Source organism: Grammomys surdaster, unplaced genomic scaffold, assembly GCF_004785775.1.
Source record: "Grammomys surdaster isolate TR1022 unplaced genomic scaffold, NIH_TR_1.0 64, whole genome shotgun sequence".
NCBI classification, from domain to species: Eukaryota; Metazoa; Chordata; class Mammalia; order Rodentia; family Muridae; genus Grammomys; species Grammomys surdaster.
The window spans coordinates 7,219,307-7,236,137 of record NW_021604566.1 but is presented as its reverse complement, the minus strand read 5'-3'; the positions used below and the strand labels follow the sequence as shown (position 1 = coordinate 7,236,137).

Below are 16,831 nucleotides of genomic sequence, written 5' to 3'. Positions count from 1 at the left end.
TGTTTTGACCTTAGGGAGAACCAATGCGGATGTGATGAGTGCACTGTCACAGGGATACCGAATGCCACGCATGGAGAACTGCCCGGATGAGCTCTATGACATCATGAAAATGTGTTGGAAAGAAAAGGCAGAGGAGAGGCCGACTTTTGACTACTTACAGAGCGTCCTGGATGATTTCTATACTGCCACAGAGGGGCAGTATCAGCAGCAACCGTAGTGGGTGTGGAGACCAGTCCATTGTAGTTAGTAGGAAAAGCAGCCTCGGTGGAGCTAACTATCTCATGCCAGGACCCTCTGTGTTCCTGGTTCCTGGTGGACATGATGAATTAACTCAGGAAGAACACCCTGGACATAGGATGCTGTTTCTTAAAAGGGTGGCCACTGCTCAGTGTGACCACAGTCAGAATACAAACACCTGCTCTGTCCAATATGCACACTGGCTCTACATGGGCCAAGTGACTCAGGTTCAGAGACTGTTGCAACAAATTCCCAGATGCAGCAAGAACTAAACTCACTTAGCAGAAACAAACCCCCATGCACAGCAGATGCCCCCTTACCCTCTCAATGCTTTGGCTTACTTTCTTAAAAACTACTAATCTAGCCTGTTAGATTTTACAGGTGAAGTCACCAACTTTAAAATGTCTTTTCTAAATTTGAATGGTTTTTGCTCTGGGATTTGATTCCTTCTCACCTCTCACCCCTTCCTCAGAAAATAAGACTATTAAACACTTTCCTTTGTGGTAAGATCACTGGACAGGAGGCAGCATGGGCTCACCCTGCAGGAGCGCTGTGCATGAGCACACAGAAGGACCACTGCTGAACTGGATCCCTTTGGAGCTACACCGCTACCCAGACCTCCCAGCGAAAGCAGTAGAGCCTCAAGCTCTGCTCCGTAGAGGAATGTTTTTAATGGTCTGAGTGTTTCAATTATAGGATTCTCTAAAGGCTTTCTTGATGGTGTCCTTTGGGAGAAATGTAATCTAATCTATCAGGACTTTCTGAGACCATCCAAGAATACAAAGCATTTCTCTCGTTGCCTCAAATGACTTGAACATTTTATAAATCATAGATGTTAGTTGTACTCTAAAAAAGTTAAAATGCCATATTTGGAGTTATTTTTGTGACTCAGCAATCTTTTCTAAAATGTGTAAGATGTGTGAGAGACTATTTACAGGTAGGAAGCAGGCAATTATGGAGAAGCCTCTGGTGAGCAGAGCAGTTTTGTTACCTGGGTTTTCCACTGTAAACTCCATATGGAAACTGCTGTGTCTGCCCTTTCACTTATGCCACTGTGTACATACTTAATATTTCTACTTTTGATTTTATTTTAATACACCCAATAACATCTTGAGGTTTTTGTCTTGTGTATCAGATTTTTAACGCTCGTCCATGTATAAAAAGAGCTGGTTGGTGGAGAAAGGGCAAGGAGTCATTCTATACAGTCACACCGCATGAACTTGTGGAGGTCGCACCTCCACAGCTGGAGCATTTCAGGTTGGAGGGCTGAGGAGTTGATGGCCTGGGTGCCCACAGATCTGTTTTTAACAGGCTTTGCAAGCACCATTAAAACTGTAATTTGTATGTTTATGTGAAGCTCTGGATGCCTAGGGGGAGGGATTGAATATCTGATTTTTCTCAAACTTTAATTTGTCTTTTCCCTGATTTTTTAAAACAGCATCCTTCCAAAGTTTTCTAAAGCCCTTCGTTTCTAAGTGCCTTATTTACAGACACAGCATGTGCACATCTGGTCACTTGATTGACAATAGCAGGTTTTCTAAGGCCCTCCCCTCCCCATGCTCACACACTCATTTCAGACTCACCTGCATGGTCTACTTCATTTCATGGAAAGGAAGGCGAAGAATCCTTAAAGCTAAAGAAATCACTAAAACATTGCTAAGAATCTATTTGCATCTTGTCTTACTTCTCTCAGTCCATTTTCCCCTCTATCGAGTGTTAGAGTCTTTCTTCCATACCCTTGCTTCATCAGGAGGTATGAGGTATGCTGGGTGGGAGGGGGAGACGGCTCAGTGGGTAAAATGCTTGCTAAGTCTAAGGACCTTCATTCACACCCCTAACTTGTGTAAAAGAAAGACAATTTGTGCAGTTTCAGTGTTCGTACTGAGAAGTGGGAGTCAGACACAGGAGAATCCCCAGAAGCATGAGGTCCAGCTAGCCAAGCATATGCAACAACAAACAAGAGACCCCAGAAAGAGAAAGGTAAAAAGACAAGTACCCAAGGTACTCTGACCACTCAAATGTGCACGCACATCCAAAGGTTTTACACACACACACACACACACCACACACATATATAAAACACAACACATCACAGATCATACACACACATCTCACACACACATCACACACTCACATCTCACACACACATACACACATTTCACACACACACATACATACATACACACTCACGTACACATCATACACACATCACAGAGAGAGAGAGAGAGAGAGAGAGAGAGAGAGAGAGAGAAACTAAAAAACAAACAACAAGAAGACTTTCTTAATGTTCACATAGTGATAACATCCATGGCAAAGAAAGAGTTACAGTTATAAAACTCATTTCCATCCTTGACCCCTTTATAATCAAAAAGAGCCACAGCGGCTAAGATGTTTGCATTGGAAAACACCCTCTACAACTCCACTGAATTAAATGAAATGTTCATCCTACTGCTGGCTTCAGCTCTCCTGTCTTTTACCAACAGCATCCACAACCAGCTGAACAGTCTCACATTTTCCCAAAGGAACCAGTCCCTACTGGGACACTGCTTTCCCACCTCTGGGGGGCTCCCTTCCTTCCTCCCCTTCGCCCAGTGGGAAGGCAACTCCACATTTTCCTACATAAACCTTTTAGATGAAGAGCTGGCAAGCCTTGCTCTTTTTGTTAAAGAAGATGTTGATTCTAAGCACACTTGCCACTTACTCAAGACTTTTTTTTTTTTTTAACTTTGGTACTTTATCAAAATTTTCTCCAGTTCACACACAACAGCCCTGAAATTTTTGAAGATTTAATTTCATGGCTGAGTGATCCAGTATATTCATCACTGAAGGACTAAACTAGGACTTGTTTGTTTTCCTTGTTTCCTTGTGAGATAAAATGAAAGCCCTTAATTCCAACCTCAGGGCCACCGAGACCATCTTCCACATAAAATCAAATTCTGAAGACCTTTGGTAGCAGATTAGCCCTGATTCTGTTGGATATTCTGATCGCCAAGAGTATACATTTCAAAAAGATCGACTAAAGTCCACATAGATATGAGGAGAATTTTCCTTAAGTAATTTTTTGTGTATACAAAATGTCATGCAAACCATGTTTTGAGGCTAGCCTTGGGTGCTGTCTTAATTAGGATTCCCATGAAGAGAGACTATGACCATGGAAACTCTTATAAAGGAAGGTATTTAATTAGGACTGGCTTGCAGTTCAGAGATTTAGTCCATTATTATCACAGTGGAAGTATGGCAGGCAGACATGGTTGAGTGTCTAAAACCTCAAAGCCCACTCATGGTGACACTTCTTCCAGTATAGCCACATCTCTCCAACATGGCCACACCTCCTTCAACATGGCCACACTTCCTAATAATGCCATTCTCTATGGGCCTATGGGGCTACAGCTACATACCAAGACAGCCTCAAAGCCAATAAAATGTCATGGAAAAATTAAGCTCACCAATATACTTTTAAAACACAATTTGTAGGGATTGTAGCTTCAAAATTAAGTGTTTTGATAATATTTTTGGTCCATTTTATGAGGGAGAATATAATAAAACCAGTAATATTCTTTTCAGAAAGTTCTAGACCACTATGTAGAAAGTTTTCCAATTTAGTTGTATGTGTGTGTATACATGTGCATGAATGTGTATGTGATATGTGTGTGTTGTATGTGTGCATATGCTTCTGTGTATATGTATCTATTGTGGTGTGTATATGTGGTGTGTGGGGGAACAAGGGCCACACTTGCATGTTGAGGTCAAAGGACAACTCTGTATTGTCTTCTTCCACCTTTTTCTAGGTTCCAGAGATGTAACTCCAGTAATCAGGCATGCATCATCAGGCCTCAAGGATCTTTAACTGCTAAGTGACCCACTGACCCTGTTTCTTGTGCTCTTCTGAGTCTGTTAAGTGCTTCAGATAGACATGTTAGACGTACCTAGAGTTCCTGGGATGGCCGCAGTATCGTTGCACTTCCGTGAGTGTGGAAACAATAGTGCCAATGCCCACGGCATCCATCTCTAGGTTGTTGAAAAGACAATTGAAATAATCCGGATTGCAAAACTGTAGTAATACAGAGCTTATGTGCACCAGAGGAGACGCCATGTCAGAAACCAGTATAACTGTGAATTCCATTTACTTTTAGTTTTATCCCTTAGCTTCTAGAGTCATTTGGATTTTCACTTTCAGGTTGGGGTTTTTTTTCCTAACTTTTTATTGGTTCTTTGTGAGTTTCACATCATGTACCCCAATTCCGCTCATCTCTCCCTCCCCTCATATCTACCCTCCACCCTCTCAACCGCCCCTAAAACAGAAAAAAAAAATCTTATTGTGGAATCTGTAGTGTGTCACAGTGTGTCCCACAGTGTACTTTTTTTGTCTACACCTCTTTGCTTGCAAATGTCTGTACAAGAGGCTTCTGCTACTCTGTCAATACTGGAATCTCACTAGGACTCCTCTTGGATATCTTGTTGTTGCCATGTTGTTGTGTCATGGAGATCCTGTAGTGTTGGATCTGTAGGACTGGCCCGTTCATAAACTCCAGCAGTTCATAGATGTTGGGGTGAGCCAATTCAAAGCTCTGGATCTGGGCCTTAGAGGAGTCTGAACTAACCAGCCCATTGGGCCTCCTGCTCTCATGCCTTCAAGCACACCCTCCTTCCCCATCCCCCAACAATCAGGGCCCGCTCAATCCTGCTACTCAAGTGAGGTATAGGCTCTGTTCTCCCAAGTGCTGCAGCTGCCAAGGGATATGGCCAGTTCTCCCATTCTCAAGACCCTGGGGCCAGTTCTCTGGCCTCCCATAGATGTTGAGGGATGAGGGAGGGAAGGGGGGTATCTCTCCCTCTGCACCACCATACAGCAGCCAAGAGGCAGGGCCAGCTCTCCTGTGCTCATGCCCTCAGGCTTGCTCACCTGTAACCCCCATGTCCAGAGCTAGCTTTACTGTGCTGCCTAGTCAAAGTGTAGAACACATTCTCCAAAGTGCTGCAGTGGGTGAGGGTCGGGGCCAGCTCTCCTGCTCTGATAACCTTGTGCCAGCTTCCTCCCTGCTGTAGGTGACAAGGGCAAGAGAGGGGTATCTCTCACTTGCCCACACCACCACATGGCTGACAAGTGACAGTGTAGGGCCAGCTGTCTAAAGCTGATACCCTTGTGGTCAGTTCACCCATGACTCCACCATCAAGGTAACTTCTGATGCGCAGGTGAGGTGCAGGGCCTGCTCTCCTGAGTGCTGCCGCAGATGAGGGAAGGGACAGCTCTCCTGCTGTAATTATCCCAGGACCAGGTCTCTCACCTGCCACAGATAGTGAGGGGCAAGAGTGGAGGAGGGTATTTCTCACTTGTCCATGCCATCATAGGGAAGATGATTGACTGGGCCAGCTCTCCCACACTTATATCCTTACCTGAGATTTCTGAAATTTTGGGGGCCTCTCTCCAATACTGCAGCTGGGTGGGGGTGGAGTCAGCTCTCATGCTTCCCCAGGGCCAGGTCTCCTATGATACCCAGGTGAGGGGTGGGGCCAGTTCTGCACAGCCCTCAGACATCAACATGGTCCCAAGCAGCAGCCCAGACCAGAGATGTCCACCTAGCCATTGGTGGTAACAGACCCCTGCTGCTTCAGGACCATAGACTCAGACATGGCTCCTGATGGCAGCACAGGCCAGGTCCCAACTGTGGTCCCAGGTGGCACCAGTTACTCACATCAGCTGTTCCCCGATATCCTCAAGTCTCCAGTTCTGCCTCTCTTCATTGTGCCCACATCCTTCTGTTTCTCCTTCTCTTCCATTCCTCCACCACTTACTTGCCTCCCTTAGAGGTACCTGGGGTCTCTGAGTGTCTAGGTTGTCTCAGGAGTGCTATGCCCCATTCATACATTACGACACCAGTCAAGAGTCATCTCAGGCGTGGCCTGCCTGCCTCCTAAGGCCTGTGTAGTGCCGCACTGGTGTTCATCACAGGCTAGCCCTGTCCGTCTCCCATGATGCTGGTCTGGTGGTTGGCTCAGCTCACTCCTCACTCAGCCACCCAAGTGTCCCTATGCAAGAGTAGTCTGTCTCGAGCTCACTCCTGCCTGTCCCAGGCAGGGTTCTTCTAGTCTCCAGTTAGCTTCCTCCACTGGGAGCTGTGGGGAAAATTTGCAGGCCACAGCAGTGGGGTCCCAGTGGGTTTCCACGCTACAGCAGGTCCCACATGCAGGAGGAACGTCTATGGTTCCAGCGGCCTGGAGACTTTGGCAGTGGCAGGCCCCAGTGACACGAGGAAGTCCTTGGTTCCAAAAGTTTTATTGTCAAGGTGGATGGTGGGTGGATCTAGACGTACCCCCGTAAAACTCAGAGCAGTCCCGAGTTATATAGGGAGGGAGAAAGAGGGAGGATTGGGGGAAGATATGTGGAGGATATGGGGAAGCATGCTTAATTTGTTCCACCCTCTGGCCTTCATTAGTATGTAAATCCCTAGGCCCTGAGGCCTCTAGTCACACCCTTTAACTGTGCACTTTGGGAGGGTCTGTAATGGCCGGCCTACGTGACTGAGTTTTATGGAGACTGGACTGTTTTTCAGGACCCTGGATTCTGGGGGTGTGCCGAACTCCTGCTGGTTCTCACACAGAGTCTCGGGGTTCTAGGCACCTGCCCAGCCATGAACCAGAATACCATTTCGCAGTCTCACAGGAGCCTGTCTGGGCCTGTGGGATTTTGGGTTCATTTTGGGATCATATCAGGCTAGTTCCTGGTCTGGCCTCCTGGTGATTGTCTCAGGCTTGCTATTTTTCATTCCAATGTTCACAGTTGGAACACTGGGCATAGACTTAGCTTCTCTCCTCTCTGCCACCTACTGACACACGTGTGACACCGCAGCCAGACCTGCAATGCTTCTGGGGCAGCAGATTAGTTTTTTGTTTCTTTGTTTGCTTGTTTTAATACAATTAATATGCTAAATATTTACTGGTAAAAGCTTTGTGAACACTTCAAATTTTTAATCAAATAAAACATTTCTGTGGGGGAAATTTTTTCCAGACATTCAGAATAGGTACAATGAATGTATCCTATAAGTGGATTCAGATCTGGTTTTGCCACCAGGTGAGTTTTTGGCAACCTTTTTGTTTGGGGGTTTGGGGACTTCAGAATTGTGAATGAGATACGGGCCTGTGCAGCACCTTGAGAAATTCGAGAGCTTTAGTGTTGGTGCCATACTGGAGTCAAATGGAACAACCAGATGCTGGATGTTCAAAATCCTTCTGAGTTAGCCATGTTCAGAGACGCAAAACAGTTATGCTCCTCTGAGACAACACATTCTGATATTAATATAATGAAGGATCCATGAGAAATTTGACTTATAGCTACAGATCTATAGGGGGAAGTGATATGGACTTACCACACACTATCTCTTAGGAACCAAGAAGAAGTACAGGCCCAGGTACCAAAGGAACTTGAAAGAGCTGCATACAGAGACATGCTTTCTGTCATCTTCAGTCAAGCCATGAAGAGTAATTATGTGAATATGTGATCACACAGATCACAGGTCCCTGAATCTTAACCAACCAGAATGGGTAATTGGATTTTTCTGAAGGGACAGGAAGCCGTTGGAAGCCACAGCACAGACATCCCTTGAATGCACGAGATAGAACAATGAAGTCTTTAAGCTTTATGCCACATTGTTTCGAATCTTTTTGTGTTAAAAAGTATTTAGGTGGTCATTCCTAATCTCTTTGATTGTGGATCTCTCTGGGCCAATGGTATTCAGCAGTTTCGACAGACACTGCTTCCCCGTCAAAGAAACCACAGTGGATGTATGAGGGACAGAAACATTTACCCTTAACTTGCCTGCTTAATGGTGACAAGCACCACAAGGACAAGATAGATCAAGAAAACCACTAGAAAAGGGGCAAACATGGGCATACAATGTGAGGAAGAGGAGCTTCAGGGACAAGATAGCAGCAAGGGAAGAGGCTCAGAATGGGATGGGACACATCAAAGACAGGCACCACCTTTCAGAACTTCCTTTCAGTAGCTCATTGAGTCTCCCAGCTCAAACAGGGCCCTAGAGTGACAGCGATGGTGGACTTCTTTGAGACCTGCTATGAGACAGGTGCTTAGAGGCCAAGAAGCCTGGATCAGGCCATGGCTCAAGTCCAGGTTAGGAGTGGGCCTTACATAGACCATGAGCACTACCTGATCGAGAAGGCTCCCATGTCTGCAGCATGCATTGCAACAGCATTGCCAGATAGAGGAAAATCTGAGCATCTGTAGGAAGTCAAGGCAGCAGAGAAAGGGTGTGCACTGCTACTTTGAATCTTTGCATCAGTTCTGACTGTTGGGGACTATTCGTAGTTGTCTAGTACTCAGCCCTGGGTGGGTAGAACATGGTGTAAACTCCTGGTTGGTTGGTCCGCATATTAAAGACAAACCGGAGTCAAGGGGAGGTGTGAGGTTCTTCTGAAGAACAATCCTGGGAGAGATGTTCCCTCTAAGGTCACAAGGGTCCCAGATGTCAAAGCTTTGGAAACAGAGAATTACAATGCATGCTGAGGCACAAAGTCAAAGACAATGGCAAGTTTAGAGCAGGGGATATGGTTCAAACAGACAGAGTGAGACAGTGTTTGCACATTCCAAAGAAGAATCAGAGATTCTGGAGGGTAGGAATAATACTGCCCTGGTTCACATCCCAGCACCCAGGAAAGCACTTGGAAGGAAAAGAGGGCATTTCCTGATGAGAGACTGTAGGGAAGACAGAGAGGGTTCTGTTTGTGTGGCAGACAGGCAGCCATGCAGCATCACAGAAGCTGTGGATTCAAACCTGAAGACAATGCAGAGGACACAGAGCAGATGAAGTAATTGTGAAGGAGACAAGCAAGCTGAACTGTGCACTGGCCTGTCAACTGGCTCACCGGAAGGCTAGCCACAGGGCGCCAGCAGGTACCTCCTTCCTAGGCCCCCACTATTGTTTATCTCAGTGAATATCAAATGTGCCACACACCACCAAACTTTGGAAGTGTGCTCTGATTGCCTTGGAATCGAAGACTGTCTCAGCTTTCTGAATGCTTCAGGTGTAAAGAATGTGAATTAAATAAAGGATTCCCGCCAAGGCTAGTTGTCTAGCAGCCTTAGTGAAGGCTGCCGTTTCAAAGTTGAGTGACTTAAAAGAAATAGATTTCTCATCACTAGGAGGCCAGAAGTTATTATCAAGTTGTGGACAGACTGGCTTCCTCCTAAATCCTTTGTCTGGCTTGACACCCTGAGGTCTTGTCCCTGCCTTTGCTTGTTCTGCCCTCTGCTCATATCTGTGTCCAAATGCCCTCTTGTTATATGGACATCAGTATTACTGATTTAGAGTATGCCCCCCATAACCTCATTTATTCTATCTCTGTAAAAACTCTTATCTCCATATAGAGCCATACTGGGAGGTATTGGGTGTAAAGACTCCCTGTATAAATTTGGAGCTATGGTTCAGTCTATAATACTCTTGGGAAATAGAGAATATGAGCCAGCGTTGGCCTTATTAAAATTAAAAGGAAAGGCCACATTGACAGTGTGGAGCTCAGTCAGGAACAGTCTCAATTCCTGTACTCAGCCCCACTAAAGCAGGGGCATAGTCCAAATTTGGGTTGTTTTGCTGCCACCACAATGTTGGACACAGCACGTAGAAATTGGACCTGATTAAGCTGTACACAGCTGTATTGGCCTTTCTTGGCCTTTGGACCTTTCTAAGCCTGAATTTATTCACAGTGGGTTTAATGAAAATGGTCCACATAGGCCCATAGGGAGTGTCGTTTGAAATGATTAGGACATAAGGCTTTGTTGGAGTAAGTATGTCACCAGGGATGGGCTTTGAGGTTTCAGAGGCTCAAGACAGGCCCAGTGACTTAACTTTCTCCTCCTGCTACCTGCCAAGGTATAGAACTCTCAGCTATCTCTCCAGCACGTGTCTGCCTGCATGCCACCTTGCTTCCTCCCATGATGATAATGGACTAAACCTTTGACTGTGAGTCCCCAATTAAATGCTCTCCTTTCTAAGAGTTGCTGTGGTCATGGTGTCTCTCCACAGAAAAAGAACATTAGCTCAGACACTGCTCTACTGCATTTTGGAGCTATCGCCTTCCAACTGAAGAATATTATTTAAAAATACAAGCCTGTCTGCAACTGAGCTGTCCTGGTCATAATAAGTAGGAAAGACTGTCCTCCAAATCACTGCACAAGGCTCAGTGCTCACTTGTCAAGCATGCATGAGACCCTAGGTCTAGTCCTTTGTACTCTGCAGCCCCACCCACAGCACCTAGATGAGCCCTCAGTCCCAACTATTTCTGTAAAGCACCAGAAAAGAAGGTAAAAAGGATGCCCCCCCCAAGCACATATGGTGGGAGGCCTTAGTAAGCAGGAAATGGTGAAGGCATGTGCAGGGGTTACACTGGCTGCTATATGTGAGCCTACAGATAGTATTGGACCACACAGACATAAATAAAAAGCATCGATATGAGGGGCAAGGACAGTAATGGCTCAGTAATTGTGATGCTTTGTATATGCTCTGCCCAGGGAGTGGCAGTATTAGATGGGGCCCTGTTGGAGCAGGTGTGTCATTGTGGGTGTGGGCGATAAAACCCTTATCCTAACTGCCTGGAAGTCAGTATTCTGCTAGCAGCCTTCAGAAAATGTAGAACTCTCAGTTCCTCCTGCACCATCCCTGCCTGGATGCTGCCATGTTCCCTCCTTGATGATAATAGACTGAACCTGTGAACCTGTAAGCCAACCCCAATTAAATGTTGTCCTTATAAGAACTGCCTTGGTTGGGCTGGTGAGATGGCTAAGCAGTTAAGAGCACTCACTGCTCCTCTGGAGGTAATGAGTTCAAATCCCAGTAACCACATGGTGGCTCACAACCATCCATAATGAGACCTGATGCCCTCTTATGGGGTGTCTGAAGACAGCTACAGTGTACTTACATATAATAAATAAATAAAAACCTTAAAAAAAAAAGAATTGCCTCGGTCACGGTGTCTGTTCACATCAGTAAAACCCTACTACAGTAATTAAGAGCACTAGCTGCTCTTCCGGAGGACCTTGGTTCAGTTCCCACATGGTAGCACATAACTGTCTGTAACTCTAGTTCCAGGAGATCTGGTGCCCTCTTCAGGTCTCCATGGACACCAGGGACATGTGAAGTGTATAGGTAAAGCACTCACACATATAAAATAAAATGAAATTTAAAAAAAATAAGTGAGGGGGCAGCATAGCATCACGGCTTCAGAGACGTCTCATGCACCCTAAGCACATGTCTCATCAAGGCAGACCTGCTGGACCCCACAGCTCCTAAGCAGTGGGTCAGCATCAGGAGGACTGTTTCCTGGTAAAAGACAACCGAGTTCATCTCGATTCTTATGATGTAAAAATATGTTCTGCACTCAAGCTCTTAGCTGCATTCGTGTGCACATAGACACACCTGGCTAACAATCCTGTCAAGAAAGATTGTTTCCATTTTTATTGTAAGGGACATGTAGGCATGCCAAAGTCAAGTTCTGTTTAACATAAAATAATTTTAGAACAAAGAATTCTTTTTGTTGCTGCTTCCTAGAGACAAACTCTCCCTGATGTTCACTGTTATCTATAATCCTTGAAGATTTCCCTAGTTTTGTTGTTATTTGTTTATTCAGTACTAGATGGAACTCAAGCCTTGTTTGTGCTGTATCAATTCTTGGCCCCCGAGCCACACCTGCAGCTCAAGATTGTCTTATTCTGTTGCTGAAGCTGTTATTTAAAGTCATTTCTTCCTCTTAAAGAAACCAGAATTTGGGAACATCTGTTTCTGGTTGGCTCCCACTGGAAGGTTGAATATTAAGTGTCCTGGAAGGTCAGATTGCTATCAGACATGGATGCTGGCCATGGACACAGACATGGACATGGTCATGGTAAAGTGGAACTTCCAGATTGCAGACAGTGGGAAACTGAAGGGACACCATTAGAAACAATGCAGAAGAAGCTTGCTGCGCGAGGGCTGAGAGATCCATGGGCTCACAGTGAGGCTTGGAGATACATGGGCGGCTTTGCAAGCAACATCACCTTCATGAGCGTAATATTAAAAGTATTCAAATGGGGGTTTGCTACACTTGTGGTAGCTTTAGGGGCTGAATGTTTCCTGGCTTCCCAGAATGATGATAAGAGGCATCTCTGAAGAGAGCACCTTGTGATGTCTGTATCATAAAAATAAGATACTCTCACTTGTAGCACCCTTGACTGTATATTGTCCTTGAAAGAATATTAGTATGGCTTAATAAAGTAAGGAAAACTCTAAAAAAAATTGAGAACCAAAAATAGGAGTAGATTTATTCTCTACTATGAGAATAAAGTAAGACACTAGAGTCTAATTCGCTCTTTTGCTAAATCAGTCATATTTAATAATCATCAGCTGAATATCAGGCACCAGGTTAGGTGGGTGCTTGGGATAGCTGAAATATAAAGACTATCTGGGCATAAGCCTCACTCTCCCAACACACCGTTAGACCTACAGTGACGTACATTGTCATCATCTTTCTCAACAAAGAGCTGTGTGGGAGCATCCGTGGTGAGGAGACACAGACACAGCTCTACGCTGTCACCCACAGCAGCATGGGGAGAAGCTCCTCTGACCTCTTAGGTACCTCAACTCAGGGCCAATCTGAGACTCACAGCTTTGACTCAAAAAACAAAACAAAACAAAACAAACAAACAAAAAAAAACAGCAGCAAAAAAAAAATACTTTCAGGTGTACAAAAAACAGAGTTGGAGATTTTATTAAAGATAATTTAACATAGACTTAGGAGGGTTAGGAGGATGAGAGGTGCCAAGAAAGAGAGACGGCCAAGTATAGGTAACTCAATGGAATCACAATTAACTAGCCAACCAACATCATTTAGGTGGTTCTCAAGTTACATCTTAAAAGGTTGCAGAGAAACCCTTTCCAGTTCCTTTCCTGGATTTAAATCTGAAAGAATGAAAGCAGAAGCCATTATGGTAGCACACCATGCTTAGTTGCTTGTCTCTGGTTTATAGCTGCGATGTGAGAAAGGGTTTGAGCAGCTGTCAATCCTGTGTCTTGCTTCTCTGTGGTGAGAGACTTAAGCCACATTCCTGGGTTAGGAGTGCTCCCTCTCCTCTCCTTCTCCCTCCTCCTCCTCCTCTTCCTCCTCCTCCTCTTCCTCCTCCTTCCTCTCTCTCTGTCTCTCTGCCTAAAACTTCCCTGTCTTTCTTTCTTTTTTTTTTTAGAAAACAAATACAAACTGTATTCTATCTTTTCAAATCTCTATATAAGGGTGTCCATACTCTTTTTTTTAATTTTTTTTATTGGATATTTTATTTACATTTCATATGTTGTCCCCTTACCCCATCCCCCACCCACCCAGGAACCCCCTATCCCCTCACCCCTCCTCCTTCTTCTCTGCGGATGTAACCCCTACCTACCCCCCACTCCCACCTCCCCACCCTCAAATTCCCACCCCCTGGGGCGTCCAGCCTTCATGAGGTCAAGGATCTCTTCTTCCACCCATGCCCAGCAGGGCCCTCCACTCTTACATATACAGCTGAAGCCCTGGATCCCTCCCTAAGTGCTCCCAGGCTGGTGGTTTAGACCCTGGGAGCTATAGTTGGTTGGTATTGTTGCTCTCCTCATGGGGCCACAAACCCTTTCAGCTCCAGTGGTCTTCACTCTAACTCCTCCATTGGGAACCCCATGATCAGTTAAATGGTTAGCTGTGAGCATCTGCCTCTGAATATGTCAGACTCTTGCAGACCTCTGAGGAGACATCCATATCAGGCTCTTATCCTTTCTCAGTAGAAATAAAAGCAAAATATGAAAAATTCAATAAAACTTAAAATTCAACAAAACTCTTAATTTCAGAGATTTAGATCACAAAAAACCATCTTTCCTTATTCATCAATAATATAAGAAAGCATCCCTTTGGGAAATAAATTCACATGTAGATAAAATTCTAGAACAAAGGCAAGAGAGTAAAAATCAAGGCCATCTTTCTAGCCCCCAGCATGAGGCCGAGGAAGAAGTTCAATATCTATTTATAGAGAGTTTGAGGGTGATCAGTTCCTCCTGGACTAACATTCAACTGTTAGTTGTATGCAGAAGTTTAAAATATAAATGTAACACTGCCACAAAGCACCTGCGAAATAAGGACTGGTCAGGTCTCCCTAGAGGAAAGGTATTTTTAATGTTTGAAAAGAGCTTGGACTCCATTTTTGTTCATACTAGCTGTAGGCATTTTCTGGTACATCCCAGCATTGATGATAACTGAACTTGTTGGGTAGAAGAACACAGTACAATTAAACAGAGGAATGAATGGAAGGCTCTAGAAGGGTGGCCCATTGTTGTCATGTGGGTGGTGGCTCTGCTGCCCTTAATAAGCCCATATTTTGGATATCCAGGATCTGAATTGGATTCATTGTTTCTAGACAAAATTTACTCTTCATGAACCAAGCAATTTTGTTTACGTTCTCAGCTAAAGCCCCTTTGCTATTTGTATAATCCGGAGATATCATTTTCTTCCTTTCTGTGCATTCGCCTCCTACCATTTAAGTTTCAATTTTGTAAAATCTAATTGTGTATCGAGTGCTTTAAAATACTAATATAATTGGACCCAGTGTGACCTTCAGAAGTCTTAAATATGCAAAACAAGGCAAAAAGCCTTAAATAACTCTACATGCAAGACACAGCTCAGCGGTAGAGTTCCTGTGCAGAATACATAAGGTTCTGAGTTCAATCACACACACACACACACACAATCTCTCTCTCTCTCTCTCTCTCTCTCTCTCTCTCTCTCTCACACACACACACACACACACACACATACAGAGACACAAACACCTGCAAATAACTAACTTGTAACAATACAATGCATTCAAAGTCTGCTGTACATCCAGAAATGTGCAATGCACTTAAAACACAGGTCAGCTTAGTGTATTATGGAGAAAAGGGTAATAGAATCATGTAGAACAGTCCAATGATATATGTGAGAAACTGAGATAGTGTCCATAATCCATCATTAAAATATAATCAGAACATCTAATTATTTACAAAGAATGTTCAGAGTCACTTTAAAAAGACATGTGAAAATATGTAAAATAATGGAAGTGCAAAAAGCAAAGGAGAAAAAATGTCAAAATATGTCAAGAGAACACAATAGTCATAGCATTCATGTATCTCTCAGTTTTCATTTTTATAGATTAACTTAAAGACAAGAAAGAGAAGATGCTCAGATAGCACTAATGCTAAATCCTATTAGAAGAGTGAGAAAGAAATCTGCATATTAGAAAGTAAACAAGTTGTTAAAACAAACCCCACAGGGAATGGAGTGTGCACAAGAAATTCTGAAGCCAAGTGGAAGAGCAGAGGACCCAAATGGGGACAATACAAGCAATAGAACAGCATAATATGATAGAGTATAACCCTGGGGCAACATAAATACTCATAAATTCATACTGGGGGCAGAATAAATACCCATAAGTCCACACTGGGGGTACAATAAATACTATTAAGTCCACCCTGGGGGTACAATAAATATCCATAAGTCCACACTGGGGACTGAATAAGTACCCATAAGTACACACTGAGGGTACAATAAATACCCATAAGTACACACTGTGGGTACAATAAATACTCCTATGTCCAGTGAAGGGGTAGAATAAATACCCATAAGTCCATACTGGGGGTAGAATAAATACCCATAAGTCCACACTGGGGCAGAATATCCATAAGTTCACACTGAGGGTAGAATAAATACCCATAAATCCATACTGGGGGTAGAATAAATACCCATAAGTCCACACTGGGGGAGAATAAATATCCATAAGTTCACACTGAGGGTACAATAAATATCCATAAGTTCACACTATGGGTACAATAAGTACCCATAAGTTCACACTGGGGGTACAATAAATACCCATAAGTCCACACTGGGGGTAGAATAAATATCCATAGGTCCACACTGGTATGCATAAATGAGTTATCAATAAACAGAAAAGGCAATTTTCTCATGGCAAATAACTTCAAATAATTTCCCCAGGTAGAAGTGAAGCCCAAGTCCCCACAAGGGCTCTCTGTGTGCTGCCTTCTGAAGAAACACATGAAAGCAGGAGGAGGAGGAGGAGGCCTTACAGTGGTGATGCCTGACAGAGCTTTCCTCTGTCGAGGGTTAAAGGGCAGCATCTGCTTTGGTGGTATTGTGACCTTCATGCTATGCCCCTGTAGCCTCAAGTTCATCACTGGAGAAGACCAACATCAAAAGGAGGGTGACTGGCCAGACCAAGAACACACAAAACCTTCAGGTTTACTCAAAACCAGTTACATCAAGTAACTAACAGCCATGGGCAAGGGAAGGCAAGAGAGATGAGAACAACAAATGGAATATGATATTCTGGATGGGGTTCCAAGACACTCAAGGGCATGAGAAACAAATTAAGCTAATCTAAATATGTGTGGACTTGAAAAAAATAATAATGTCCTTGTATTAGTCAGGGTTCTCTAGAGGAACAGTACTTATAGAATGAATCTGTAAATAGATGATAGATAGATAGATAGATAGATGATAGATAGATAGATAGATAGATAGATAGATAGATAGATAGATAGAT

The 16,831-nt window shown here is 44.1% G+C and overlaps 1 protein-coding gene and 1 non-coding gene across 5 annotated transcripts in view; one reads left to right on the top strand and one right to left on the bottom strand.

The window, feature by feature from the left end:
• The window catches only part of Lyn (LYN proto-oncogene, Src family tyrosine kinase), a 112,563-nt gene extending 111,212 nt beyond the window's left edge, over positions 1-1,351 (top strand). For all 4 annotated transcript variants that reach the window (XM_028770338.1, XM_028770330.1, XM_028770346.1 and 1 more), the window contains exon 13: positions 15-1,351. In XM_028770338.1, the coding sequence (XP_028626171.1) occupies positions 15-217 (203 nt within the window). In that variant the 3' untranslated portion in view covers positions 218-1,351. The remainder of the gene's footprint in view (positions 1-14) is intronic.
• Positions 1,352-6,981: 5,630 nt separating this feature from the next.
• On the bottom strand, positions 6,982-7,111 carry LOC114623971. The gene has a single exon (XR_003711863.1). It is a non-coding gene; the product is annotated as a small nucleolar RNA SNORA17 (small nucleolar RNA).
• Between the last annotated feature and the right edge of the window lie 9,720 nt (positions 7,112-16,831).